A 27,271-nucleotide genomic window follows, 5' to 3' on the forward strand; every position below is an offset into this window, starting at 1 on the left:
TCAAGTTCTCATATACCAACACAATTTACAATCAATACATAATCATCACATCAATTCAAATTCAACATATACACAAGTGTAACAAGTTACACAATATTATATACTTGCTTATTTAGCATTTAAGCCTACCCACATACTCTCTCATTAGAGCACCCTTGGCAAGATGTAACATCATATACATATATAAGAAAGATTCACAAGACAATACATATACACATTCACTTACGTATCCTATTTGGCAACTTAAATTCTATAAACAACTTTTTACATTCATTCATAATATATGGTAGTCATACCATTATCAAATGAAGCTACTCTTTCCTTGCTTCCTTTCTTGACATTCTCGCGCTCTCTTCTTTTCACCTGTGTTCAAAAATAACGAAATGAGATATACGTCCCAATAACTTAATAACCCCAATTACCGGTTAGTAAGCAAAATTATAAACAAATGATAAAGTAGCATGTGTATCAGTAAAAGCAATATTATATGCATGTACAGGAATTCATTCTTATTAATCTCGTTATGCTTATGCAATAAATTTCTAGTTTCACCTAGCAAGTAATCTCTACACTTCAACTAGACTTCCAGTCAGAAGGAACAAGGCCCACTATACCATTGCTCACACTAGGTAATGCTATTCATGTATAGGTGATCTCCTAGAGCCTTCATCGCAAAGTTAAACCCTATATTTTGGATTATTAAGACTTTCTATCTTGAGCTTAAATCCTCAAAGCTTAACTATTCAATCTCATATTAGTCATAAAACCTTAGTTCTATATTCGATAGCCCGTTTTAACTCTTTCTTTTAAATTACAACACCTTAAAACTAAGGTTTCTCAATTGATGAAATTCAATAAAAATGGGGTAGAAATGAAGTTTGAGATTACGTGAGTATCACCCAGTAAGTTACTAATCGAAGCAAACTCCCAATAGCCAGATAAGGCTTGCCCTACCAGAGATGGACTCATCTTCCCCTCCAAATACGTTTCCAATAATTCTTCTTTTAATTTGACAAATTGATCATATTAGCTATAAGTGATCCTTGGGCAATGCACTGTGGTACACTTAGCTTTCACTGCAACACTTGGCACAGTAAGTCCAATCTCACTTGTGCTTGCATATTATGCCTCAGATTGTTGTTCTACCCTTCTATCCTATCAATACAACATCCAAACATTACCAAACATCAACTCAACATTCAAATCATAATCAATCCACTAATTACTAATTTATTCCTGATTAGCAAATTGTTCCTGGAATTAAAATTCAGGATGTTAGACTTTTGCTCCTTCTACTTTTGTATCTATAACCATGATATGTTTGGGTTGGGAAAGATGACATGATCTCTTATTAAGGTACTGAAAGTGATATATGAAATTTGAAATCTCTCTATTTTGCAGCGAATTAAAATAAGCAAAATAGGTAAGCTTTTTTTTTTTCTTGCAAGATCTTTCCATTATTTGGCTATCTAACTCAGGGGGAGGGATTTGCTGTTAGTATTCCCCTCTAATTCCAAGTGAATTGATGGTAATCATGAATGCATGTTTTAGTTGAAATTATTTTTCCAAAAAATGGCTCGTTACTAGGTTGCCTTTCTCTTCAAGTAAGACATTTTTGTTTTCATGTTAGCATGGCTATTTTTAGATTGTGAATGTTACCAATTCTTATTGTGATTATTTATTTGGATTGTTCTTTTGTTTGCTATCTTTTATACTGAGATTTGATTGCTATGATTGTCGTGATGTTTGTGGTTGATTGAATGTAATTAATCTTTCATTGGTTATTAGGGAGGGATTTTGTAGTTGTATGAATTGATTGTGATCGGTACTTTTCTTAGTTTTAAATTATTTTTTTTACATAACTTATTTGATTCCATTGTGTGGTTTTTATTTCTATATTATGGTTTTACTAGAATAGAGTGCTTATTTATTGTGATTACTCAAAAATCTTGGATGCTTTCATGGGAGATGGATTAGGTGGTTGTATTCCTTATCAAGGTTTTATTTGTTGTCTTTTTTACTTGTTTGTAAACATAATTACTTTCATGTCATGTTTTCTTTTTCTTTTTTTTTTTGGATTGTGATTTTTACTAGATTTTTACTCTTTTGTTTGCTTTTTCAGTTGAAAGTTCAGGTGTCATTAGCAGTGAGGGATTTTTTGGTTCCCCCCTTAACCAAGTTGCCTTCATTATTTGATTATAGTTTTTTGTTGCATAACATATTTGTTTTTTGCTTCCATAAACAAGTAAGATGTAATTACTCTAAGGATGAAGGCATGAAATTCAGAAATTGTTAGTTTATGTGCTTACTTGCTGTTATTGCTATTAAATGTTATGGCTTTTATTTCTAGATTACGATTTTTATTAGATTGTTGTGCATGTTTATTGTGATTATTTTTTTAAACTTTTTATTGCATTTAGATTGAAATGCTTGGATGCCTTCATGGATTCTAAATTTTTTGGTTTCATGTGCCTTTGAAACTGTATTCTTTATCTTTTAATTGTTTATGTTTAACAATATGTTTCTTACGTTGTATTTTTTTTTATTTGTGGATTGTGATTTATACTAGACTCTTGTCTCATTTTATTGTGATAACTCTTTTTCTTGCTTTCTTCTTGAAAGTTTGGGTGCGATTAACGAGAAGGATTTTGTGATTTCCCTTCTTAAGATAGATTAGCTGCCAAGTCACCTTCCTCTTCATTCTTTTGTTTTTAGTTGCTTGTTGCATAGCATTTTTTTTCCAATAAATGACTGTATTCCTCTATTAGTTATGATTAGATGATGTGCCTGATTTGTTATCGAAAATAATTTGGTCTTGCATGATGAAAGTGCATGTTCATAACATGTAATGTTTGTGCTTGAGGATTATGATTTTAACACGAGATTAGATTATGCTACCCTTAACAGTTTGTGGAGAAAATCCACATATTAAAATACACTAGAGTTTCTCATAATGGAAACTACAAGAGCATATAGCTCATAATTCAAATAAGGTTATGCTACCCTTAACAACTTTGATTTCCATATTGTAGGAGAAAATAGACATTTTTTTACATAATTCTAGATAATAAACTACTATCCATCTTGATTTTTTATTGTAAAATCTTTTTTTGACAAGCTATAACATTAAATTCTATGGTATTCCTAGTGATAAAAAAAGTTCAACTTCTCTCTTCATCTTGAGTTTTATTTTATATTAATCTTCACTTCTACTTGCTTATTACTATTAAGACACCACAACTGGTAAATGAAATTTGGAAGTTTGATAAGGTTTTCTAAGAACTCTCCTTTTTTTTTTTTTGGCTCATGTCTACTCTCCCTTTCTTTCTATTTTATTTGTTCTTATTTTTCTTTTTCATTTTTCTTATAAATTTATAAGATTTAAAGTAGGATGAAATTTTGTAAGTTTATTTTGCCATATTTCATTTATCTTTATTTCCTAATGTAGCATTTGGATGAGGCTTGTTTAATTGATTTTCATTTATGACCTCGAAATTATTTAACTTGAGATGCTTAGAAAAAGGGGCGTTAACTTTGTTGGTATCTTCCCTTGTAACGTTGTGTGAATTTAAGGTGATAGTGAATGTATTCTTGTTTTAGTAGAAGCTATTTTTTCAAAAATAACTGGTTACTAGGTTATCTCCCTCTTTAGAGTTATTTTTAAATTTGTACACCTTCATTTTCATGTTGTTGTGACTATTTCTAGATTGTGAATGTCAATAAATCTTTGCAATTCTTTATTTAATAATAATTTTTTAATTATGATTATATTATTACTTGCTTGTTATTTAACATCATCATTTTCATTTTGTATTTGGTGTTTTTAGGTTAAAATTGTTACTAGATTTCTATGTTTGGTAGTTGTAATTTTTATGGTTGCCAAATTTATAGCATATCTTTTGTTTGCTAAGTTCTCTTTGAAATATTGGATGTTGATATTTTCTTCTCCTTCTCTCATTGTACTTTTTGATGCTTAGCTGTAGAGGTTGAAAGGTTTGTAATAAAGGACCTTTAGTCATTTGTTTGTGATACTAGAAAATAGTCTATCCCATGTGTTACATATGGCCCTTATTTTGAAAAAACACACATCTCTTGCTTAATGACTAGTTTTTCATGTTGAGTTTATTGCTTAACAAATAGATTGTAGTGCTTGCTTGACATCACTTTTTTGCTTACTTTATATTTGAAAGTTTAGGTGTCAACAAAAGGGAGGGATTTTGTGATTTCTCCTTAAAATGGACTAGTTGTCTTCCTCTTCAATCTTTTGTTTGAGTTGTTTGTTACATAACAAATTTACCTTTGCTTATTAATGAAAAGGTAGGACCTTATTCCTCAAAAGGATGATAATAAATTTGGAGGTTGTTATAGGTTATGTGTCTGATTTGGTTTGGTTTTTATTTCTAGTAGATTGTGGTTGTTACCAGAATGTTGTGATTATATTTTATTTTCTATATTTGGCTTGAAAAACTTGGGTGCCTACAAGGGGAGGGATTTTATGGACAATTATAGTTGTTTTCTTTGTCTTTTAATTATTTGTATTTAGCAATTTTTTTCATGGTTAGTTTGTTGTTTATGTATTGTAATTATTATCGAATTCATGTTGTGCTTGGGATAAGTACTCACAACAAGGTCTATTCCCATGTTTCTGTACATACTGCCTATGTTCTTTTATTCGTAGTCCTCCTCTACTTAGTCCATCCTGTCATTCTATTAAGCACTATCATCCTTCTAATTTCTCTTTACTAGTTGACATTCCATCTTTTGTTTTGGCACCTTTTTTCAAATCCTAAGAGATTTCAAAGGGTACAAATGTTCCTTTTAACAATGCAAATTTCAATAAGATTATTGAATTCTCGTATTCTTATATGTCTCTTTCAACTATATGTTTTGTCTGGATTTAGAGCATTGCACCTCCTATGTGTGCCAGAAGAGTTCTGTCTTTAATAGGATGTTAATAATTATTGATTGTGAGTTTCCATGCCTAAGAGTGACTATGCTATCAAGAATTTTAGAGATTGGAAGTGTATTATAGGTTTGACCTCTGAGTTTTGAGTATTCTAATGTTTTGAGCACTCCTTAAGCACATGTTTCTCTAGAGAGCACCTTCATCACATCTCATTATGGTGAGTCAATTGTTTTGCCTTCCAAAATAATTTAAACTCTCACCTTTACTTCATCATTTTACTCTTTTCCCTTCACTCCTTTTGCTTTCCTTTCCTTCACCAAGCCCTACATGCTCAACAACTTGCCTTTACCCATCAACCTAGGAGGTTCATTAATTATTTTCCCATGCTATGTATTAATGTTCCAGAGTACCCTTTCCTTTTATCTTGGCTAGGTGAGTGTTACTTTAGCTTATAGGTCTAGTTGGTAGAGCAAGTTGGGTCTTTGCATCATTTCTAAGGGGGATCCCGTGCTTTTGGAAATACTTTTATGGTTAAATGTGTGAGTAAATCCTATTTTGTGTTTCCCTTTAGCACCTTTATCATCACAATCTGAGATGTTTTCCTCTTTATTAGTCTCCTAATCATCCTTTTGTCCTTAGGGACATAAAATATAATGATTTTCCTCCATTCCATTTTGTTGCAAATCATCAATTTCCTACACTTTATTCCCTCATCATCAATACTTACCATCTTGGTTCTATACTTACCTTTAAGCAATTTAGTACTTACCTTGATGGAGTGTTAGTACTTGAAAAGCCTATCGATAAGGCTTCCTGAGTTATACGGAAGTTAGGCCTCCTGAGTCATTCTTCATGATTTGAAGTAATTGAGGGAAAATATTATCTCTTTCATTTGCTTGTTTAGTTTTTTGTGGGTTTTGTGAAACTATAATTTGTATTTTATAAAAATGGTTATGTCTTTGTGTTTTAGTATTCAATGTAAAGTATGTTTGCTTTTATGAAACAAAAGATGATTTGAAATTATGATTATTGAAAATGTTATATGATGATTAGTATTCAATGTGAGTTTATGAATGGTGAATTTAACTTATGAAATTAAGCTGATTAGCTTAATGGTGCTAATGTTGCCTACTTCTTCACTTAGTAGGAGAGGTTATGGGATTAAACCCTAAGGGTGTATGTGTTACACTTGGGGGTAAACTCTGAAAAGAGGGAGGGCAAACAAGTATCTTCCAATCATATCGATATTTAAGTGATTGTTTGCTAATAAAAAGGATACAAAAAATTTGAGATGACATACAGATGAGAGAATTTCTAATGGAAATCTTTGACATCCAGTTGATTTGGAACAATGTAAGAAAATTGGTACGTTATTTCCCAAGTTTAGTAAAGATTCGAGGAACCTTAAGCTTGGCCTTAGTATGGATGATATGAATTCTTACGACGGCTTTAGCAACATAAACAGTTTATAGCCTATTCCATTAGTGATTTACAACTTATCTCCAATGTTGTCCATGTAATGCAAGTATACCATATTGTTTGTGATCATTTTAGGAATGAAACAACCAAGGAATGACATTGACAAGTAGGAGAGTAGGTCTCCGGGGCATTTGACTTCTTCTGTGAGCTCGTCATTATTACCTTTTCCTCCATTATCTTTTACAATCTAGTTTTAAGGGTAACATCAGCCACTACCCTTAATTTCAAAATATATTTTTTAGCCCCTTAACTCAAACATCGATAGAATCATTAACTAAAAAAATTAAAATTAAACTTCTAAATATTGACATGTTAAATTTAATTTTTTTTAAATAACAATGATTGGCACAAAAAGATCATCTTTGGAGACCAAGTGTTAGGATCAAAGACTAAAAAAATATTTTATAAAATTTAAAAATAAAACCAAAGCCTTACATAAAATTACAAGATATCTAATATGCACTCTTGCCTTATTATATTTAAAAGTTAAAAATTTTTTACTGTAACATCCCAAAAATTATCCTCTTGATTAATTAAGCTAATAAAGGGTGAATTTATAAATTTAAATACAAATGAATTTGAAAATAGTTAGAGATGGCCATTGAGTTTGCTTTTAGCTTTTGGATTGGGTTTGAAGTGAATTAGGTCTCTTGGACTCAAATTGTAAAAAAAAAAAATTGAATTTTTAGCCCACTGTGCGTTATACTGCAACATAAAAATTTATGCTATAGCGTAATTTTCAAAACCAATTTTCTTTAAAAACACAAACATTCAAAACAAAGAGAAATGGACCAAAAATAGAGGGAAGAGTGATAGAGAGTTTTTTCTCTACTAGGGCATCAATTTTTAGGCATTTTGGAGATGATTAGAACTTGATTTCATTGAAGTATGCCTTCCTTATCCCTTCTTCTCCTTACAAGTTTTGAAAGTAAGATTTAAGGTTAGGAGATGATGATTTCTGAACTTAGAGTTATGGGTCCGAACCCATTCATCTGAGTAAGACTAGTAGAGTTGTTTGAGTGATCTAAGCCTACATATAATGGTCTTATGCATCCATGAGAGTGGACTCTCAATTATGAACAAATTTGTACATTTAAATGCCATTAGTGATAAAAGTTAGGATTGTTGGAAGCCACTATTAGCAGTAGATAGGTTTAATAAAGTTAGTTAAAGCTAATATGAGTTAATAAATCTAATGTGGTGATTAAACTCATGAGTTGAGAGTGGTTGAAATTTGAGAGTTGAAAGTGAGTAAGTTATGACATTAATATTATTTTGGGTTGTTAAATGATATATTAGTAATTATGTAAGTTGTTGAAAGCTAAATAAAGGAGTTAAGAAACACATTAGATGTGAGGTTAATCTTATAGTTGAGAAATTTGATTATTAAATTATGAAATTAGATATTAGAAATAGTGATTTTATTGATTATAGTGATAGGTTGTTAATGTACTTGTAGACTAACCTCACAAAGCATCGGTGAGTTTGAATTTAGCTCAAAAAGCAAGTTGTGATTAAGGGGTATCCTTTGACCTATTAAAGGTTTTGAAGTGATCGGGGAAAAATCTTGTTTGTATAGTTGTATGTTAATTATTTATTAGTTGAACTAATTTATTTGAAAGTTTATTTGGGTGGTCAAGAACCCATGGATGTAATGTTAGCAACATGATGAAATTATGTATGTGAGATTGTATTGAATTGTTGAGAATATTACATTTATACTCATGTGATTATTGATAAATGAAGCATGTAATTGTAAAATCGATGAACATGTGATATTTGATACGTGGAGTATGATGAATTTGATCGTGGTATGTAGATTATGTAACATCCTGATTTTTATATAATAAAGAAATTGTGGAATTTAGGTTTTGAGGAAAAAAATGATAATAATAGGAATTTATATTATTTGAGGTTATTTAGAAATGATATTATGGTTAGGTATTTAATTATAAATTTAAAAATTTAAATTTAAAATCACATAAGCAATATTTAGTTAAGATATAATACATAAAAATTTTTTTATTGTGTGTTAAAAAAAAAAAGAGAAGGTAGAAGGAACAAAAAAAAGGGAGGATGGAAGGTTGTTGTTTCTAAGTCCCACATTGGTTAGATGAGGAAAGAAAAGAGGTGCCTTCATGTTTAGGAAGCATAAGAGGTTAAGATGCAATTTAGAGAAAATTGTAACTTTTGGCCCAAAGGTTTGAATAATTAAATTCAAACCTATAATTTTTTTAATATAATTTTGGGACCACAATCCCATTTTTATATTATTTTTCTCTCTTCCTCTCACGTTGCTCGGCGTTTTTCTCGCAAGGGGGAATTATTTTTTTTTTCTTCAGGTATGTTCTAGCTTTCCTGTTTAGATTAGCATTAAAAATTTATTTAATTACAAAATTAATTTTATAGTTATTTTCTAAATAATATTAGCTTTCTAGTGATATGATTATTTTGTAGGATAGAGTAAATATTCTGATTAGGATTTTTCTATAGGATAGTTAATCTGATGATATGATGGAGTAAAAATATAGGTTAAAACTCTTAGGGATATAATAAATATTATAGAATATTTTTTTGAGGTTGAAACTCATGATTAAGAATTTTTGAGTTAAAATCTAGATCTATATGGTTGAATTTATGTGGAATCTGAGACGTAGGGATAAACCTATGATTATTAAATATTTATTTAAGTATGAATAGGTATTTTTGAGGTTATAGAAAGGTGATTTGAGGCTTCAGGATAATTCTAAAATTTTTAATTTATTTTTGGATGAATTTTTAGAATATAGAAGGATGAAATTGTGATACTAGAAGTGAATTGAGGATAAAAAAAAATAGTTCATTAGGGTACGAGAATTTTAGAAAAGAATTTGGGAAGTTAAATGAGGCATAAATCTTAAATTAGTGTTAATATGGACTATAGATCTAAGACTTTCTAACTCTTTAAATTAGAGTTATTTATTTTAATGTAAAATTAATATATAGTATTGTGAAATAATTATGTAGATTATATTGACAAAGATAGTGGTGAAAAAGGAGTTGTGAAGGGGAACTTGTTATTCAAGACACAAGGTAACCATTATTAATGTGTTGTGATGGGTGTGTTTGTGAATGGTTATGTGTTGTTTTGTTGTTTGGAAAAATTATGAATTATTGAAAATAAATACTGTTATATACTTCTGTGAAATCATTGCCAAGTGGGTTAAAAATTTATTTTTGTTTATCATGATGAGATATTATTGTTCGGATATATTTCTGTTTGGATATTTGAATGATGCATGACTTGTCAGGGTATTTTAATGTATGGTGTTAATGGAAATTTCTGTTCGGTTAATTATTACCACGTGGTAAGCCCTCATTGGACCCAATGAGTGGCGTGTCGCTTGGTCCAACTCACCTTTGGCTGGGTGATTTGGCGTCCGAGCATGGCGAAAGGAGGATATAAGGTGCAGTCATGCAAATTAAATACTTGTTCGGTTTGTTTGAAAGTATTGTTCGGTTAAATGTTTTGTGTGCCCACTTAGCAATCGCATGATTAGTTACATCCGCATGCATCATTACATATTAATTTTTGGTTACTGGGACTTTTAAGTCTCATTCCCGTGATTAATATTTTTACAGGAGCGAGTCCGGCCGAGAAAGCACCAGAGGTGTAACTATGGTGTATGAGACACCATCTTTTACGTTGCCTCTTATTTTAGATTATACAATGTATCTTGTGCCAACTTAGGACATATCTTCTTTGTGAAGCATGTAAACTCTAATCCTTTTTATTAAAAGTATTTATATGACCAAGAGGATTATGTCCGTCCCTCTTGATTTATGATCTGATTTGAATATCATGACATGAGGATCCTGTCTGTCCCTCATGGTTCTAATTGCTTTTTTTGAGATATTTTAAGACCTGTGATATATTGTCTTGGATGTATCATAGTAGAAAATTTCTACCATGATAAGGGTATGATAAGGGTTCAATAAAAAAAAATAATTTCTTGAATTAATAATTTGCAAAAAATCGGTTTGTAAATTTGAGGGTGTTACATATTGGTATCAAAGCATCATGTTTCAAGCCTCTATTTTAGTAACACTTATTTAAACTTTTGTTTGAAATATTATTTTGTGAATTTAATATGTATTTATTATGTGTGGTGCATTGCATATAGTCGGTTGGCAATATACATTGTTATGGTGCTTCTCATTGTATGGCCATTATATAGCTAGGCCAATTTTATTATTTATATCTTGTATCCTTTAGGAGGGAGAAAATGCCTGTTACTCGTGGTAACTCAGGATTCCAACATGAGCACCTACCACCGCCACTGCCAAATGAGGAGCCTGACTTGGCGGAATTGAGAATGCTTGTAAAAACATTAACAGACAAGGTTCAAGGATACGAACAAGAGTTGACAGAGCTAAAGAGGCAAAAGGTAACTGAAAATGGAGATAGGGCTCATGTTGAGAGTCATGTGGGGGAAGGCAGTTCCTCACATCCTGCCACTCCGAGAGATCATGAGTTTAGAAGGGAGGAAATTAGGCAGGAGGAACAGAGAGCCCCACCGACCATTACTGATGTGTGGGAAACTGTTAGGAAGTTTAACCCTCCTACGTTTGATGGTAACCTTAAACCATCCGTGGTAGAGGAATGGGTGAAGAGACTCGAATCCATCTTTCGAGTAGTCACATGCACCAGCAATCAAAAAGTACAAGTAGCATTAGTGCTCCTAGTGAAAGGAGCAAGAGATTGGTGGGAGACAGCAGGGTCCAGGGATGATTCTACACTCACCTGGGAGGAATTCAAGGAAAAATTATTCAGGCATTACTTTCCATCAGAGTTAAGGTCTGAGAAGGAAGCGGAATTCCATGCCTTTAAGCAAGGAAACCTCGATGAAGACACATTCATTGCTAAGTTTCAGGAGTTATCTAGATACTCCACGTACCTGCAGTATAGGGATGATTCTGAATGGAAGGCTAAGTGCTTATTGGAGAAGGCTAGACCAGAAATGAGGGAACAATTGGCTCATCTAGATATCCGAGATTATGATGAAATGTGCATAAAACTACAAGTAGTAGCTCGCAGTAAGAAGGAGGTCGAGAGAGAGAAGAGGGGTTATTCATATAGTAGACCCCCAACCTACCCTCGACCCACCGGAGGCATTATGAAGAAAAACCATCAGGGTTCGAGTAGCTCATGAAACCAAGAAAGGCAAAAGGATCTATTTCAAAGGGCCAAGGACAGAGGAGCTATCATAGTAGTTATCACGGGTCACAGAGGAGCCCAACAATATCTACCCCTACCCCGAGTACAGCAAACTCTCAGCAGTGCACTAAATACGGGCGTCGTCATTTCGGACAGTGCTGGGTCTGTTACATTTGTGGGAAACTCGGTCATATTGCAAAGTTTTGTGGGGACAACCAGGGCTCAAATATGAAGAACCCTTCCCAATATCCTACTATCTCTGGCCGTGTATTTGCTCTTACTCAGGACACCATGAACTCCCCGGATGCCATTAGAGGTAACATCAAAATCCTTCATCATGATATTGTTACACTATTTGATTCGGGTGCTACACACTCTTTTATTTTTGAAACTTGTGTAAAGAACCTTGATTTGCCTGTGTGTATTTTACCTTTTGATATGAATGTGTCTACTCCTACGGGAGAATCTGTGAGGACTACTAAGGCATGCCTTAACCTAGTGGTCAAGTTTAAAAATAGGAAAACAACTATGGACTTAATTATCCTACCACTGAGAGGTATGGATGTAATTGTGAGAATGAATTGGATGGCTACAAATGGTGTTATTCTAGATTGTAGAGAGAGGAGTGTGTCTTTATCTTCTTTGTCGGTGACCCCAGTCGAGACTCAAGATCATGTTTTCTTGTCGGCGGCGCAAGTTGATAGATGTATAAAGAAGGGTTGCCAGGCCTACATGGTTTTCTTCTCTATCCAAGCTGAGATTGATGAAGGCGTGAAGAATATCCCAATTGTCAAAGAATTTGCGGATGTATTTCAGACGAAGTCTCCGGTTTACCCCCAAAGCATGAGGTAGAGTTCTTAATTGAATTGGTACCCGGTACAGGGCTAATTTCTAAGGCTCCTTATCGGATGTCCCCTTCAGAGTTAGCGGAACTGAAAAAGCAAATTGAAGAGCTACTTGAGAAGGGTTTTATCAGACCGAGTGTTTCACCTTGGGGATCTCCAGTCCTTTTTGTAAAGAAGAAGGACGGAAGCCTCCGATTGTACATTGATTATAGACAATTGAACAAAGTAATCATCAAGAACAAATATCCACTTCCGAGAATCGATGATTTGCTGGATCAGCTTGTGGGATCCGCAGTTTTCTCAAAGATTGACTTAAGGTCAGGGTACCACCAATTGAGAGTGAGAGCAGAGGATATACCTAAGACAGCATTTCGGACGAGATATGGGCATTATGAATTCATGGTGATGCCGTTTGGACTTACGAATGCTCCTGCAGTATTCATGGATTACATGAATAGGATCTTTCGACCCTATTTAGATAAGTTTGTACTAGTGTTTATTATGACATTCTTATTTATTCAAAGGATGAGGAGGCTCATGGTGAGCATTTAAGAATCGTCTTGCAAGTTTTAGGGAATATAAGCTTTATGCCAAATTAAACAAGTGTGAATTTTGGCTCCAAGAGTAAAGTTTTTGGGCCATGTTGTGTCCAGAGACGGAGTTGCGGTGGATCCTAGCAAGATTGATGCAGTGATGAAGTAGGAACAGCTAAAATCTGTTACAGAGATACAAAGCTTTCTAGGTTTAGCAGGTTATTATCGTCGCTTTATTAAGGGATTTTCGCAAATTGCGATGCCCTTAACTAAGCTGACTAAGAAGGATGCCCCATTTATTTAGACTGACAAATGTGAAGCTGCTTTCTAAGAATTGAAAAAGAGGTTAACCACTACTCCAGTGTTGACTATTCCTGACCCTGTGGTGCCGTACACTCTGTACACTGATGCTTCTTTAAAGAGTTTAGGATGTGTTTTGATGCAAAATGACCGAGTGGTTGCCTATTCCTCCAGACAGTTGAGACCACACGAGGAAAATTACCTTACTCATGATTTGGAGTTAGCTGCAATTGTGTTTGCTCTGAAGATATGGAGACACTACTTGTATGGATTTAAGTTTCAAATCTTCAGTGACCATAAGAGCCTGAAGTATTTATTTGATCAAAAAGAGCTTAATATGAGGCAGCGACGATGGATGGAATTTCTGAAGGATTATGACTTTGAATTACATTACCATCCGGGTAAGGCTAACGTGGTAGCTGACGCCTTAAGTAGAAAGACTATTCATGCTGCACATTTGATGGTTCATGAATATCATTTATGGAACAGTTTTCATGATGTTCCAGTAGATGTGATTGAACATCAAATGGCCGCACTCCAGGTAGCAGACTTTGAGAGTAAATTCTGGGAAGATCTCAAAGTCTCACAATAGAGTGATGACTACTTAAGGAATATAAGGAAGGAGATAGTGGTAGGTAAGGCCCCAAATTTTACCATCTCTGAGGATACAGTGATGAGGTATAAAGGTAGAGTTTGTGTACCTAATGATCCAAGATTGAGGAATATCCTTTTAGAAGAAGCTCATAGGAGCAAATATACAATTCATCCCAGTATAACTAAAATGTACCATGATTTGAAGCGAGGTTGGTGGTGGCCAGGAATGAAGAAAGATGTAACTGAATTTGTTTCTAGATGTTTAACGTGTCAGAAGATAAAGATAGAACATCAGAAGCCAGCTGGAACACTGCAACCGTTAGATATTCCAAAGTGGAAATGGGATGATATTTCCATGGATTTCATCACTGGACTGCCAAGAATACCCTCGAGTAAGGATGCTATTTGGGTGATAGTAGACCGACTCACCAAATCGACTCACTTTTTGGTGATCAAGTTTACCTCTACATTAGAAAAATTTGCTAAGATATACATTAAGGAGATAGTTAGACTTCATGGTATACCCTCTAGAATTGTGTCAGATCGTGACCCAAGGTTCACTTCAAACTTTTGGGGTGCGCTATAGAAGGTTATGGGTACCAGACTAAGTTTTAGCACCGCATACCACCCCCAAACAGATGGACAAATAGAGAAGACGATCCAGACTTTGGAGGACATGTTGAGAGCTTGTGCCATTGAACTACCAGGTAGTTGGGATAATCATTTGCCATTAGCTAAATTTGCTTATAATAATAGCTATCATTTTAGTATTGAGATGGCGCCTTATGAGGCCTTGTATGGAAGGAAGTGTAGATCGCCTTTGTGTTGGACAGAATTAAGTGAAAGGAGTATCATTGGTCCAGAAATTATAGAGCAGACCACCCAGAAGATTGCAATGATTAAGCAAAAATTGCTAACAGCTCAGAGCCGACAGAAGAGCTATGCCGATAAAAGAAGACGGCCGTTAGAGTTTGAAGTAGGAGATCATGTATTTTTAAAGGTTTCTCCGGTGACAGGCGTTGGTAGATCCATTAAGGCAAAAAAGTTGACACCTAGATTTATGGGCCCGTATGAGATCTTGGAGCAAATTGGATCTACTGCATATAGAGTTGCATTGCCTCCACAGATTGCAGGTATCCATAATGTGTTCCACGTATCACAATTGAAGAAGTACAACCCGGATCCCTCCCATGTTATTGAACTTAAAAAAGTAGAATTGAGAGAGAATTTGACCTCTAGATCCGAACCAGAGCGAATTGAGGACTTTAAGGACAAACAACTGTGCAATAAGACCATCCGACTCGTGAAGGTGATTTGGAAGGGTGGAGCCCTAGGTGATGCTACTTGGGAAACCGAGGAGAGTATGAGGCGAGATTATCCACATTTATTTGCTTAGGTACATAGTTTCTAAGCTTACCAGCATTAAATTTTGAGGACAAAATTTCTAAAAGGAGGGGAGAATTGTAACATCCTGATTTTTATATAATAAAGAAATTGTGGAATTTAGGTTTTGAGGAAAAAAATGATAATAATAGGAATTTATATTATTTGAGGCTATTTAGAAATGATATTATGGTTAGGTATTTAATTATAAATTTAAAAATTTAAATTTAAAATCACATAAGCAATATTTAGTTAAGATATAATACATAAAAAATTTTTTATTGTGTGTTAAAAAAAAGAGAAGGTAGAAGGAATAAAAAAAAGGGAGGGTGGAAGGTTGTTGTTTCTAAGTCGCACATTGGTTAGATGAGGAAAGAAAAGAGGTGCCTTCATATATAAAAAGGAGGGGGTGTGTGCATTAGGAAGCATAAAAAGCTAAGATGCAATTTAGAGAAAATTGTAACTTTTGGCCCAAAGGTTTGAATAATTAAATTCAAACCTATAATTTTTTTTAATATAATTTTGGGACCACAATCCCATTTTTATATTATTTTTCTCTCTTCCTCTCACGTTGCTCGGCGTTTTTCTCGCAAGGGGGAATTATTTTTTTTTTCTTCAGGTATGTTCTAGCTTTCCTGTTTAGATTAGCATTTAAAAATTTATTTAATTACAAAATTAATTTTATAGTTATTTTTTAAATAATATTAGCTTTCTAGTGATATGATTATTTTGTAGGATAGAGTAAATATTCTGATTAGGATTTTTCTATAGGATAGTTAATCTGATGATATGATGGAGTAAAAATATAGGTTAAAACTCTTAGGGATATAATAAATATTATAAAATATTTTTTTGAGGTTGAAACTCATGTTTAAGAATTTTTGAGTTAAAATCTAGATCTATATGGTTGAATTTATGTGGAATCTGAGACGTAGGGATAAACCTATGATTATTAAATATTTATTTAAGTATGAATAGGTATTTTTGAGGTTATAGAAAGGTGATTTGAGGCTTCAGGATAATTCTAAAATTTTTAATTTATTTTTGGATGAATTTTTAGAATATAGAAGGATGAAATTGTGATACTAGAAGTGAATTGAGGATAAAAAAAAATAGTTCATTAGGGTACGAGAATTTTAGAAAAGAATTTGGGAAGTTAAATGAGACATAAATCTTAAATTAGTGTTAATATGGACTATAGATCTAAGACTTTCTAACCCTTTAAATTAGAGTTATTTATTTTAATGTAAAATTAATATATAGTATTGTGAAATAATTATGTAGATTATATTGACAAAGATAGTGGTGAAAAAGGAGTTGTGAAGGGGAACTTGTTATTCAAGACACAAAGTAACCATTATTAATGTGTTGTGATGGGCGTGTTTATGAATGGTTATGTGTTATTTTGTTGTTTGGAAAAATTATGAATTATTAAAAATAAATACTGTTATATACTTCTGTGAAATCATTGCCAAGTGGGTTAAAAATTTATTTTTTGTTTATCATGATGAGATATTATTGTTCGGATATATTTCTGTTTGGATATTTGAATGATGCATGACTTGTCAGGGTATTTTAATGTATGGTGTTAATGGGAATTTCTGTTCGGTTAATTATTACCACGTGGTAAGCCCTCATTGAACCCAATGAGTGGCGTGTCGCTTGGTCCAACTCACCTTTGGCCGGGTGATTTGGCGTCCGAGCATGGCGAAAGGAGGATATAAGGTGCAGTCATGCAAATTAAATACTTGTTCGGTTTGTTTGAAAGTACTGTTCGGTTAAATGTTTTGTGTGCCCATTTAACAATCGCATGATTAGTTACATCCGCATGCATCATTACATATTAATTTCTGGTTACTGGGACTTTTAAGTCTCATTCCCCGTAGTTAATATTTTTACAGGAGCGAGTCCGGCCGAGAAAGCACCAGAGGTGTAACTATGGTGCATGAGACACCATCTTTTACGTTGCCTCTTATTTTAGATTATACAATGTATCTTGTGCCAACTTAGGACATATCTTCTTTGTGAAGCATGTAAACTCTAATCCTTTTTATTAAAAGTATTTATATGACCAAGAGGATTATGTCCGTCCCTCTTGATTTATGATCTGATTTGAATATCATGACATGAGGATCCTGTCTGTCCCTCATGGTTCTAATTGCTTTTTTTGAGATATTTTAAGACCTGTGATATATTGTCTTGGGTGTATCATGGTAGAAATTTTTCTACCATGATAAGGGTATGATAAGGGTTCAATGAAAAAAAATAATTTCTTGAATTAATAATTTACAAAAAATCGGTTTGTAAATTTGAGGGTGTTACAGATTATAATGGAGAAAGAGAATTATGTGAGCATGATATTGTGTGATTATTGTTGTTTGAATGTTGTACATCTTGTTATTTGTGTATGGCATGATCAATATAGTGAGAGTTTGCTTATAGAGAGGAGTAGATTGGTAAACTCACATAGTAATAGCGGCTTATCATTGGAATCAGAAGCTTGTCTTAGTACTAACCATTCGAATCGGGAGGTGCCTATTGTCTCATAGTTGATTCAGAACTATCCCACTTCTTCTTTGAAAGACTCAAACATAACTAGTCTATACTAATTCATAAAGAGGCTAAATTAGGGGTATAACACTACATGGCTATTAGTATTAGAGGAAACCACATAATACAAGTGAGTGAGTTAACTATGGTTCGGTAGCTCCTCATGAATGGAAGGCTTGGTTAGTCTAAGTTTTGGATGTAGCCTTTGAATAGCCATTCGTTTTATGTTAAAGGTATTAGGAGGGTATAAGATTGGTATTGACCATGCATTCTACTTCCAGCCACATGGTTATTATTATTATGGTTTGATGTGTTTTTATTAGCGGTGCATGGTTGTTACTATTGTGACTTAAGATATGCATTTTTAAAATAAATGTGATGATATGCACTAATGCCCAGTCATATGGTTATTAGTTTTATGACTGATGCTATAATTATAAAATATGTATGTGGTGCTTGTGAAGTTATTTAATTGTCATTTACATCTATAATTAATTAACATACAATTGATAGGCTAGATTGACCTTGGTTACTAAGTGATTGTACTCACTCCTCTATTTAACATTTTACAGGCGCTAGTTCTACTCAAGACAAGGGAAAGCATATGAGGTTTAGGAATTAAATTTCCTACTGTAATGCCTCAATTACTCTTGGTTAATATGTAATTGCCTTGATATTTTCAACTAAGATGTTTATATTTTATTGTACTTGCACCATTAAATATTAAGTATTAAAATGTGCATTTTGGGTCCTAGTATGTGTGATATCTTTTTAGTTGAGATATTTGTACAAGGCCAAAATACTTGTACAAGTAAGAAGTTAGTATATTTGTGAATGATGGTGATTTAGATGTATAATTATATATTTTGGCTCCCTTTTATGTCTTTATGATCAAAAGGTTGAGCGATAAAAATGTAATATAGGTATTATTGGAATGTTGTGATGTATTGCACAAGTTCGATATAGTCCATTAAGTGTGGTCTAAGAGTTGATGTGGGCTTTTAGCAGTTAGATTGAGTTTTGGACACTTTAGTTATGTTTTGAAAGCATAAAAGAGTAAATTTTCTTTTTAATGTCCAACTTTTGATTGAGAAATGATTTGAATGTGAAACTAGTGCATTAGCTAGACTTAGAAAAAGCTTTCTATAGACACCTAAATCACCTCAATTGGACGTTGAACGAAGACTTGGTACACATTGGAAGTTCGGTCAGGAAATCTACCTCATGGCTTCTTTAGTTTATGCTACAATGTTTTTTTGCCAGAATCTTGTTTTTGCTCTTTTAACCCCAATTTGATGTTATTTTACCTTATATGATGTCCTTGCTTCTTTATACATGTTTTGCTCTAATTTTATTTTTTTAAAATGATTTTATATGATTTCGAGCATTATAAGTTTTGAAAACTTGTGATTCCATTTATAAAAATTTTACAAACTTGACAATTTATTTGGGTTATTCTTGTGATTATCTTGATTTTGGAGATTAATTGTGAATTAGTAAGAAAGACTTTATATTTACTATCATAAAGCTACAAATTACAAATATACATACATAATATGTGTAAATATTTATGTGTGTGTGTGTGTAGGAGAATTATATATAGGCCCTCAAAATGAAGTAATTTATTGTTAAGGCCTAATACATTTTGAAAATACACAACAACTCAAGGTCCTTTAATATAATAAAATTTCAAGTATCAATTACTATAATGCCCTTGCTATTTGTTTTAAAAGTGTCCTTGTCACTAGTTTCCATAGCTCCAGCAGGAGGCTGCCACTACTGATGGCTAAATTACCATTATTGGCCACCAAAGCTCTATTGCACAATGATCAAACATTGGCCAAATGTGCTAAGGGGTTAAGGGATTAATTGAACCCTTGACCCCTCAATTTTTCAAAGTAAAAGAAACCATTAAGCCAGCAAGGACTTTGGTACATAAAGTGAATATATATATATATATATATAACTTTAACTTTCAAGCATTTTCATCTATTATTGCATATTCTAGATATTTTATTTATATCTGAATAATAATTTATAAACATTTGAATATGACTTGTTAATTAACCAAAAAAGTTATTATTTTTTAAAGCCCAACTTATTCTATTTTTAAAAACTTGGTTTTTTTCAATATTGACAAGTTATGAATTGCTAAACAAAAAATATATATGTTATAAATTTATTTGTCAAGCATTTTCATGGGCTTTTGATAATCATGGAGATTTTGTTGTTAACATCCAAACAATTACATGTAACTATTATACCATGATTTGTTAATACATAAAGTGTTAATTTTAAAGGCAAAACTTGTTTGATTTTTTACAAATCATTTCCTAAATATATCTATTATAAATTTGTTCTATGAAAGCCCATAAAACCCTTGAGTTTTAAAAAAAAGTGAAAACTTTTTTTATATATGAACAAGCCATATTTGAATATTTATAGGTGATTGTTCAGATATTAATAACAAGATGTCTATGATCAACAAAAACCCATGAAAATGCATGGGAAATAAATTTATAACATATATATTTTTATTTAGCATAATATTAATAACTTGTCAACATTGAACGAAATTGTAAATAAAAATAGAATAAGTTGGATTTTAAAAAATAGATAACTTTTTTATGTATGAATAAGTTATTTACAAATATTTATAAATGATCATTTGGACATAATAACAATAATATTTCTTGAATTTTCAAAAGCAAATGAAAATGTTTGAAAGTCAAAGTTATAATATAAATATATATATATATACATAATTTACATGTTAAAGTGTTTGTTGGCTTAATGGTTTTCTTTATTTTGAGAAACTAAGGGGTCAAGGGTTCAAATCCACTCTTAACCAGTTCACCTTTGTTTGACCATGATACTAGAGCTTTAAGGGTTGGTGGCAGTGTTCCTATCACCAATAATGGCAACTTCCTAACAACAACAAAGCTCTGGTGGCTAGCATAATGGCTCCAACTATCAATGATTAGGATACTTTTTTTTAAAAAAAAAAAAGATTAGGGTATCTTGGTAATCAATACCTAAAATTTTATTACTTTGAAGGATCTTAAGCCTGCAATGTATTTTTAGATTGCATTGGGACCTAACAATTAATAAGTTCATTTTGATGGTCCTTAGTGAAATTCTCCCTTATATTTATTAGGTTATCATAACATAATTACACACCACAAAGTCAATAATTATGTTTTGTTAATGAACCTTGTAGTATTTAACCAAGTTGTAAAGTACTTGGGTGTAATTTTTCTTATTTATATTGTAAAGCAAATTTAATATTGCTTCCCACCTCCAAAGTTCAATTAAAGTGATACTTAAGATCTACTCATTTGATCTTATTTATAAGTTACTTTTAATATATTTTATTAAAATCAAGAAAAACCTTAAAACTCATTAGCCCTTTCTGAAGATTTAATATGTTTTCAAATTTATCTCTATTAAATATACATACGTTAATAATATTTTTTCTCTCTCCAACATTTAATAGAGAGCAAAAAGGAAAATTAATGATAAAAATTTAATGACATGACTTATAAATATGATTAAAAAAAAATTTTCACTATCTATCCTACAAATAGGACTAGAGAGAATAATTGAATGGGAAAAGAAAAATACATACAATGATAAGTTCCTTAACTCAGGTGATAGTGAAAGGCACCTTGAAAATTAAAATCTTGTCTATCCTTCAATTTACAACAAGAACCCTAAGGTATCCTTACTCTCTTCATTTTCGCCTCTATTCTTCTCATTCTTTTTCAATTGCTATGTAACATCCTAAATTTCATGTAGGGATCTCATTATGAAAGTTGTGAATAATTGGGGGAATTCAACTTGAGGAATTATTTTAAAAGAGGAAATATGGGTGCCTAAGGATTTAATTAAGGAAATGTATTGATCTAAGGATTTAATTGAATAATCATGTATTTTGAGGAGTTGATAGAGGATTTAGGTTTATGGATGTTAATCAATTATTTAGGCTTTTAATTATGATTTAAGTTGTGTGTAAGATCATCTTCTATAGGGTTTATTTGTGGTTCACAATAGGTATTGGATTGACTTGGGTACAAATTATTGAGCTTAAGTGAGCTTTTTCAACATCATGGCATATGCCACAGCATGTGCATGTATGCCATGGCATACAACACATTTTCAATACTTATTGTTTTAGCTCAAAAATTAGACAAAAAGGAGGAGACTTGAGTGAGGTTAGGTGCAAAAATTCATTGCTTTGCTTGGGTTTAGTTAAGAGCCATTATTTTGCATGGACTTGAGCATAAAAAAACCCTAAGGTAATCATCCTAACCTCTTCTCTACTTCCTCTCTTTATTTTTAATTTAGATATCCTCATAGGTGTTGTTAGGATTTTGTTTTTGGTGCTAACCAGCCCTTGGGTTCAAATTTTATGGTGTTTTGAGGATAAATAAGTGTAATTGAAGTTGTTTTAATGTGTTTGAGGCAATGGGATACATCAATCTAAAAACCCTACACTAAGAGGATGATGTTTTATGATAATTTGAGTGTTTAGAAGTTAAATTTGTGATTGAGAGGTATATTAAAGTTGAAGAGGACTAATATGATGATTTAATTGTATGGGAAGCATTTGGGTTAATTAGGTTAATTAATATAGCCCTAGGATTACAGTGTGATTATTATGTAGACACTTTGATTAGCTATATTAGCATTGTATTAACAATAATTAGTGTCACAATATTTGTAGATCATGATATATTGATACCATTGGAGGTAATAGTCCACTTGTTCAAGGAGCTCTATTAGCAAGGACCAAAGGTTATCATTTTTAATGTGTGATGGGGGGATGTGTGTGTGATTGATTATGTGTGACTTTATTATGCTAGATAAATTATGTTATGTGTGGGAAAAAATATATTCTTGTGTGGAAAATTAATTGTCAAATAGAGTGAATCGTACATGAGCACTATATTTCGTATAACTATTGTGCAAAAGCACGTTTTTTTTTTGGAAATGTTTTGTGAGGAAATGATTAAAATACACATGATTTGTTAGGTTTGCATTGAAATATGTGATGTTAGGAATTTTGTCCAAAGATTACAACCACATGGTAAGCCCTCATTGGATCGAATGAATGGTTAGTAGCTTAAACTAATTCCTGTTTGGCCAGGTGACTTGGTTCTAAGCAAGGTGCATGGAAGGATATAAGGTACAGTTTTGCAAATTATTTTTGTCCAGTTTGTTTGGATGACAAATGTTTGGAAAATAATCTTGTATGTGATACAGGCAATCGAATGATAGCTCATGATAACTCAAAATCCCACAATGTATTATCTTAAAAAGAACAACACAAATTGAAATAATCTCATAATTAAAAGAAAATTCAATTTATAAAATTCTATCAAGTCTTTTTAAAAAAAATACAAAAAGTTTAATTGTTTAAATAGATTTTTGAAAGCCTAAATGATGTAATTGATCATATCCTAATCAATCTAGGATTCCAAATGGATAGATCATATCCTAATAGATATATTATATCCTTATTTGAATTTAAAACAAGATAAAATAATTTCCTAAATTGAAAATAATATATGCACTAGGATTAGACCACTAGTAGTGACTAATAAGACAGCTAACTTCGATAGGGATCGGACAACCAATACTGATCGAAACTAGAATGCCTGTGCCGTCTGAGACCGAATAACTATCTTCAATAAGGACCAAACTGCCAGCATTAGTCGGGTTTAGGAATTTCAAATTTCAATTCACTTTTAGTCACAATGCTAATATGGCGCCACAATTACCATTGAATGCCAATCTACTACTATCGCATGGTGTTAGTCTACTACCACTACTTAGTGCTAATGTAATGCCCCAAAAATTAAGGTGTAACCAACATGAAATATATGTGTAAAACCCATATTCCTTAAGCCTTGGACATATGTAGGTTTATTAATGCAAAACTATAGGCATATTTTTTTTATAAAATATATTATCTTTAATTGATTTCATATAAACAAAACAATAAATTTCTTATAAAATTTTTTTAATAGAACCTTCATGTAAATAAAATTTCCTAAAATGTACGACAGAGAAAAACAACAATAAAATAAAAGGATCTCTAGATGTACAATCTTAAAAGAAAGAAGAGAGTCCTACCTATAGTACATGTGGAGTACCTAAGAACAAACCATGAAATTATTATAGGTTCAAATTTACATCAAACAAACATTTGAAATAATTCTTCCATTCCATTTCAGTGATAAAATGCCTCAATTAACATCTTGAGGCACAAGTTCAGCTTATATAATCTGAGACCAAAAATATTATTTCTAATGAGTAACGTTCCAAATTTTAAACTAAAAGAAGTAAAAGAAAGAAATATGAATAAAATAAGCATGAATTTAACAAAATAATCATTTAAAATAGGAAGAGTGCATAACTGAAACAAATAATTACATTTAACACTTGGTCTAAAAATATATTCATATGATGAGAATACTACTATCAAATTCTACTCTCCAACTATCAGGCTCATATCAAATAGTTAGGAAATATATAAGATACCTTCATGAAAACTAGCTTGTTTAATAGGATTAATTTAAAAACAATACTTTAAAAATATATTTTTTGGCATGACTTTATTAAAATGAATAACAAGCTGGACACAGTGTCTATGAGGGTAAGTAACCAGTCAAGCATGGCTAGAAACCACAAAGAGTAAAATGCTCACAGATATCCTTCCCTCCTTTCAACGTGCATTGGCCTGCGTACGAGTCTAGTACCTCCTACAAACACCCTACTAGTTAAGTGTACCATGGCATGTTAAAGGCCAACGGAACTGTCATTAGCAACTAGCATTTTGATTCAATCCCATACTTTAAATCAAGTATGCATAAGTCATAATAATAAATCATTCCTTAAACTATAAAATCAAACATTGTCAATTCATCAAATAATGGTAGTCACCCAATTGTAAAATAAGTCTAACTCTTCTTATAAAACTTTGTACAATAGACATATTTTAATTCATGACAGTTGATAACAAAATTTAAAATATAATTATACAAATAGTTATGAATGTACTTAAACATTATTGTGAAAAAAATAAACTTATTAATAAGTCATTTGGGATGTTATTCACCTATTTGAAATATTCTCAAATAGATAAATTACTCTTAATTAACCACTTTTGTAATATTGACTGCACTTGAATTCCTTAATGGTCAAAGGGACATTATTGTTATTTCCTTTTAACACTTTATAAACCCAAAATTTCCAATCCAAACAAAATTAGAGAGATAGAAAGAAAATATCCTCGTCAATCTTTCACAAATAAAATGCCATGTTAATTTTAATAAATAAATATGCAACATACATACATATAAACAATATTTGAGGTTTTTTTATGTTATATAGAAAATAAACAAATTCTACCATATCTTATTTAACATTACTAATCATCTTTATCCCATTCAATTAGCTTCATTTATCAAACCTTTAATCAAACCATTATCTCTAAATATTATGATGGTAACCGAATAGCTACAAAAATGAATAAGATTAAATGTGTAGACATTCATAAGTCTATCTTTAAACAAGTTAAAATGTCACATCAAAAATAAATCAATTTTTCCCTTCTTCCTCTTTTCCTTTCTTTTTTTTCTATTATAGAATTTGTAAGACCATATATATGACTCTTTATTCACATGCTTCACTCCTTGTAATTAGGGGTGTTCCTTGTCCTGTTTTGAAAAAAGATCAAGACTGAATTTTTGTCTCATGTCTCGTCTCATCCCAAAAGTCATACTATCCCATTAGAAATCGGGACGTCCCGCCGTCCCAATAAATCAGACAATATTAAAAAAAGATCTGGATAATAATATTCATTAAAATTTTAAATCACATAATTTATTAAGTTTAAAATTAAAATAATACAAGTACATAAATCATAATGATTTAGAGTCAATTATTAAATTACATTAATCATAACTACACATTATGATAGCAATTATAAGTAATTTCTAGACAATAAAAGCAGCAATAATAGGCAAACCAAACACAACATCAAATCATTGTTCTTCTACTTTAGTTGAGATGTGCTAAGCTAATTATTTTTTCGAAAATAAAACAAAAAATATGATATAAATAAAAGTTATTAAATAGATAAATATAAGAATAAATGTATTAATATAATTAATATATTATAAAGAAAGATATCATCATGTTTACTTTATGTCATTAAAATTATCAATATGAAAAATTTTAGTTTTATATAAGAATTGCAATTATTGAAATTATAATTGATAGAATTAATATAAATATAAATTATATTAATATAATTAATATATTTAATGTATAATTTTAAAATAAAAATAATATATATATATATTATTTGGGATGGGACAGGATGTCTCGATAGTAATCTCGCGTCTCATTCCATCCCAAATTCTTTTTTTGTTCCATCTTGTAAAGTCTCCTTCTAATTGTCTTTAAGCCAGGATGAAACCCCTCCTGATATAATTAGAACAATATCAGGCTAATCAAATCGAGTATAAGCTGAACATTCCTATTTGTAATCATGGACAATAGCCACGCTTCACGCGCTTTTCTTTACCTAGGCAGCACTAAAGATTAAAGAACCCTTAAAAGACAATATTCAAGGTATGACAAACTAGAAAACAGAACCACCATTGAATAGAGTTTGACAGTTAAAGTTTTAAAATTCTATTATACAAAAATAAAAAAAATAGAAGTTAGATCCATGAAAGAAAAATTCAAATGCAAGTTCTTGAAATCATCGCATATCATTTGTTGAACGATATCAGTTTTTCAACTCAAATAAAAACCAAGTTCACATTCAAATTTCAATTTGACCGAACCCCTTCTAATTCACAATCACGTATCAGCTGGAACAAAGAGGAAAAATCACAAATTTGTAACAACCCAATCAACACATTCACAGGTCCAATGCAAGAAAGGAAAAAGGATGAAGTTTAAACTCACCAAGGAGTAAAGGAGAAGGGGAAAACAGGTTATGAAGCTCTTCCTCACTCCTGAAGACAGTACCAGCACGAAGTAAATAGAGGAAGAAGAACGGTAGTGATGCAAACAACAACGATAAGGAAGAAGAATAAGCAACGCAGGATTGAGGAAGAAGGCCTTGACGATGCGAAACAGGGAAGGAGCATACAGACCTCAATACCCAAAACTTCAATCTGCAGTGTCGTCAAGCTGAGTTGCTCTGCACACAATCACCGGCAATGAACAAGAAGACGGAGAACAATGAAAGAAGTGAACAAAGGGACAAGAGTAATGGCGTGGTAAGGGAGGGTGGAGGAGGAGAATCCTCGAAGCTCTCTATCTCCCTAGGTCAGAGGATCAATCGAAATATTGGGGAAGGAGGAAATAAAAGAAATCTAATATATAAATAAATAAATAAATAAATATATAATATATATATATATATTTAAAGGGTATTTTAATAAAATCCAAGGAATTAAGC

At 31.8% G+C, this 27,271-nt stretch overlaps 1 protein-coding gene and 1 long non-coding RNA gene across 4 annotated transcripts; one reads left to right on the forward strand and one right to left on the reverse strand.

Moving 5' to 3' along the window:
- Positions 1-27,147, reverse strand: LOC129295381 (uncharacterized). Of its 2 annotated transcripts, XR_008589566.1 has the most exons (4): positions 26,964-27,147; positions 26,773-26,822; positions 24,500-24,554; positions 1-363 (listed from the first exon to the last, which is right to left on the reverse strand). It is a non-coding gene; the product is annotated as an uncharacterized LOC129295381 (long non-coding RNA). The 2 variants fall into 2 exon arrangements; XR_008589565.1 differs by lacking the exon at positions 1-363 and having other exon boundaries at positions 23,828-24,554.
- Positions 10,889-18,652, forward strand: LOC129295379 (uncharacterized). 2 transcript variants are annotated; one of them, XM_054933891.1, is made up of 3 exons: positions 10,889-11,898; positions 17,139-17,167; positions 18,360-18,652. In XM_054933891.1, the coding sequence occupies exons 1-3, from the start codon at positions 11,574-11,576 to the stop codon at positions 18,393-18,395; spliced, it is 390 nt and encodes a 129-aa protein (XP_054789866.1). In that variant the 5' UTR covers positions 10,889-11,573; the 3' UTR covers positions 18,396-18,652. The 2 variants fall into 2 exon arrangements, with proteins under 2 accessions (XP_054789866.1, XP_054789867.1); XM_054933892.1 differs by lacking the exon at positions 17,139-17,167.
- Positions 27,148-27,271: the final 124 nt, after the last annotated feature.

Source organism: Prosopis cineraria, unplaced genomic scaffold, assembly GCF_029017545.1.
Source record: "Prosopis cineraria cultivar Desert tree isolate PC_DT_omini unplaced genomic scaffold, ASM2901754v1 PC101, whole genome shotgun sequence".
In the NCBI taxonomy this organism is placed as follows: Eukaryota; Viridiplantae; Streptophyta; class Magnoliopsida; order Fabales; family Fabaceae; genus Prosopis; species Prosopis cineraria.